Source organism: Impatiens glandulifera, chromosome 8 (assembly GCF_907164915.1).
Source record: "Impatiens glandulifera chromosome 8, dImpGla2.1, whole genome shotgun sequence".
NCBI lineage: Eukaryota > Viridiplantae > Streptophyta > Magnoliopsida > Ericales > Balsaminaceae > Impatiens > Impatiens glandulifera.
Genome location: NC_061869.1, coordinates 44936437 through 44940766, shown reverse-complemented (window position 1 = coordinate 44940766; position 4330 = coordinate 44936437). Strand labels below are relative to the sequence as shown.

Here is a 4330-nt window from a genome sequence, read left to right as displayed (position 1 = left end):
AACAGGCTCGTACAAAGAGAGAATTTAAAATGATAAACAACAATACTCACCATCCTCTTCAATACAATCTCCTTTCATCGTCAAAGGAAGGAGAAGAAGAAGAGGAATGGGAAGAAGACCTCTCAATGAAGATAGATGGCATGCAAAAATCCATGCTGGGATAGTTAGGTTTGAATGTAGTCTTTTCTATTTGTAATCTCTAGTTTTTTAAAATGTATTATTGCTACTAATCTGTTTTTTTAGGGTATTTTGATTATCATCCTTAATCATAACTAGGATTTGTCTAGTTTTGATTTCTGACACTCCCACTTTTGAGATTTTAATGAAATAGTTTAACCGTTTTTCCAAAAAAAAAAATTATTTGAAGTAAATAAAAAATCATAAACAGATAAAAATTCTATAAAAAATTGCTAAATATTTGATAAAATTATCATAACAATTTTATTTCTAAAAGAATTTATTTGCAAAACAATTGTATAATCAAACTAGCATTAAAAGTATTTTCCCATAAAAACTAGCAATAAAAGTATATTATGTTTAAATAAAAACCTAAGTTAAATGGTGTCAAAAAATTAAAAACAACATTGTCCACAATCTTGCCATCTGTATAACTTGGCGGTGCCAACTGCCAAATGTCAGTCACCGCTTCATATTTGATTCCATATATACCCTTCTCTCTCTATAATACAAAGCAAGAAGTGGATAACGTTGAAATCCACCATCTTTTATTTCTTCAAAAGCATACAAGATATATCAATGGCATTGGAATGGGTAGTACTAGGGTACGCTGCCGCTGCGGAGGCTATAATGGTGCTCCTTCTTACTCTACCTGGTACCCATATTCTTCGTAAAGGCATAACCGGGGTTACTCGCAAATTATTGAAACCGTTTTTAAGTATCTTACCTTTCTGTCTATTTCTAATGATGGATTTATACTGGAAGTTTGAGAAATGGCCTCGCTGCAAATCACCGGAATCATGCACGATAGCTGAGGTTCTCCGGCACCAGAAATCAAGAATGAAATTGGAGAAGAATGCTTTATTAATTGCTGCAGCTCTAATGTTGTATTGGCTTCTTTACTCTGTTACTCATCTTGTTGTCAAGATTGAACAGTTGAATCAGAGAGTTGAGAGAGGATTGAAGAATAAGGATTGATCTTATTAACATCTAGTAACTGAAAATCACTTTCATCTTAGTTTGATCATAATAATAAATTTTGAGTTTTTATCTAATCTTGGTTGTAATAGGTAATGCTCACTTCTTAATATTGAATAGATTTCAAGATGGTTAATGCACGATTTTGGTTTATTATTGGAATATAAGTTTGTCAAATTTTTTAAAAATATACTTCAATTTTGTTTCAAATCCTTAATTATTAATTTTGACATGAAAACTATTCCTATTCTTTTTATTTATAATAACAAAATTTTCTTAATACAATATTATTTAAATAAAATATATACGGTTATTCCAAAACACAATAGAATTATTATTATTCAAATTCAATTAAAATTAATTTAATTTATAAAGATCAATTTAATAATTATTTAAATTCAATTAATTTAATTGTGAAGATGTTTATAAATATTGAGTTCAAAATACACGGGTGAAAAATGGGTCAAAACTGAGAGTAAAAACTCTCGATTTTGACCCTATAACTTTCGGTATAGACAAATTACCGAAGGTTTTGGTAACTCTCGTCATCCCTCGGTATTGACTCTCTCGTTAAAAATAATTAGGCATTTACCGAGAGATATCGTAGAGTTTTCGGTTTAGATACCCTAGAGTAAAACCGAAAGGTAATTGAAAAACTTTCAGTTTTCTCTTTGTGGAAAAACCGAGAGTTTTACAAATAACTTTCAATTTTCTTCAAATGGAGAAAATTGAGAGTTTTAATTTAACTTTCGGTTTTCCTCTTCGTGGAAAAACCGAGAGTTTTCATATAACTCTCGGTTTTCTCCATTTGAAGAAAACCGAAAGTTATTTGTAAAATTCTTGGGTTTCTCCATTTGAAGATAACCGAGAGTTATTAGAAAACTCTCGGTTTTTCCACAAAGAGGGAAAACCGAAAGTTTTCATATAACTCTTGGTTTTTCTCTTTGTGTAAAAACCGAGAGTTTTCTAATAACTCTCGGTTATCTTCAAATGGAGAAAATCGAGAGTTTTCTAATATCTCTCGGTTTTTCCATTTGAAGAAAAACCGAGAGATTTCAATATTACTTTCGGTTTTTCCCCTAAATTTTTAAAAATGTGCGGATTATTTTGCTCGCAACCAAAACCTGTTTAGCCAAACCAATATATCAATGATAAAAGAAATGCCACATACATTAAACGATCACATTAAATGATCATTATCATTACAAAATTAGCAACCAAACTAATAATCCGAACAATCTGTTATAAATTCAAATTGACACAACTACTAATGAAAACATGTTTTGAATCGAAACAACCTTAGCTTGTGGGGGGAGGAGGTGGTTGTTGCCTCATATACAATTCGATTCTCTCCATTCTTGCGTTCATCTCTAACTTCTCCCTCTCCATTCTTGTCACAATTTCTTCCTTTTCCGCTTGCATTTCTTCCATTCTGCGCCTTCTTTCTTCATCCCTCTTCTCCAGTTCCTCCAGCTTGAGCTTCATTATTTGATTCTTTTCTAACAATCGCTCATTGTTTCGCTGTGAACTGTTTCCACTTCGACAATCTTCACGAAAGTGTGTGGGCCGGACGCCTGATCCCATTCTGAACACTACCCCGTGTTTTTGTTGTCCGAACACCCTCTCCGTCAATTCAAAATCCGATATTCCCGGTTCGTTACTAACAACCTCCTCCATCTCAACCTGCAAAATTGAAATAAAATATCATTTCTATAATAAAAAACTAGGCATATTCAATTCACTTACAATTTTCTCTTGCACGTGTTCGTCCGGGACGGGTGTTGGGTTTTCTTTTGTCGGTTATGGGGTACGGGTCCTCTTGAATACTTCAATTACAGACGGTGCCCGTCCCATTTCAATCGCCTGTTGAAATAAATGATTTATATAATTAATAACAATCTTTAGATTAAGTTATTACAAATAATGTACTTACCAACTCGTCTTCAATTTGTGCAAACGATATACTTCCCGTTCGATGCGAGAATTTCAGCTTCTTCCTGTTAATAATATTGGTACGACTGTTTTTCTGTATTTGAAATAAAAAATGAAGTTAGATTAATTAATATCAACTTTTATTTGAATTATGAAACCGTGCCTTAAATGTTTCTGTGAAGAAATGGTTGCGACACACAAACTCCCAATCATCTCGATCGTAGTCTGGTGGAGGATTAGCCAGTACCGTCGCCACGTCTCCTTTGTGGACGCGGATATATGTTTTGTTCAAATCTGACCGCCATCTATCCCATATCTGATTGGCGTGTCCCAATCCGGTCTTTCGAAAAGACTCAATATCACCATTAGTAGCTTCGAACGGATCCTGAAAAAAATAACATCCAAATGTTAAAAATAATTATTTAATGACGTAATGTATAATCAAGTAATAAGTATTACCTTGATAGCAGTTCACAGTGAATCCAATTGGTCTGCACTTAAAGCCTTCCACTTTAGAAGACGGTGTGAGACGGCTGCGGGGTCCCGGATAATTGACCCCACATGTCTAGACCACCGTGTTCTTCCCACGTCTGTACCGCCTGGCCTCCATCCTTCTCTCTAAACGTAAGATGAATCCTTGTCCCCGCTACCCTCTTAGACAACGCAATATTCTTGTTCTTCCCTCGTCTCTTGCGGGCAGAAAATTCTTAAAAATTATCAAAATCATAATTAGATATGTCAATCAATTGAAACACTAACTAATTTGTAAACTAGTTACTTGTCGATGATGGGTCGGGAGTGGAACCGTGCTCCTCCTCGTCATCCTCCTCCTGGATAGGCTCCTCGAGACCCTCGTCTTCAGCCTCATCGTCATCCACCATATCAGCAAACGTGCTCTCTATAAACTCTTGGAGCTCCGAAGCCTCAACATCCTCGTCTGTTGGGGGAGCAGTGGCTATCGAGACCACATCAATAGGTGGTTGGTCTCTAGAAGACGATCCTCGGAGCTTTAAGGACTCAGATTGGGCAAGTAGGTTTTTATAGCTTTTATCCAATTTCTTGGGTGTCTTCCCCATACTCTTCCAAGTTGTTTTAGGACCTTCAGACATTCTTAATACATACCATTAATAAATATGAGTGAATAATTGAAATAAAGTAGTAATAAGAATGAATATAAAGTAAAAAACATAAATCTACCTAATTAATTAATTTGAACTATATGTTTGTAAACCGCGGTTTTATT

General features: G+C 34.6%; 1 protein-coding gene across 1 annotated transcript; it reads left to right on the top strand.

Annotated features, from left to right (window-relative positions):
- The first annotated feature begins 738 nt into the window (after positions 1–738).
- LOC124911091 lies at positions 739–1163 on the top strand. Its single transcript, XM_047451537.1, has one exon. It carries the CDS (start codon positions 757–759, stop codon positions 1153–1155), a length of 399 nt encoding a protein of 132 aa, XP_047307493.1. The 5' UTR covers positions 739–756; the 3' UTR covers positions 1156–1163.
- Positions 1164–4330: the final 3167 nt, after the last annotated feature.

Bases quoted from the DNA above. Each gene is read 5' to 3' on its own strand.
- LOC124911091 (XM_047451537.1), top strand. From the start codon at position 757: ATGGCATTGGAATGGGTAGTACTAGGGTACGCTGCCGCTGCGGAGGCT.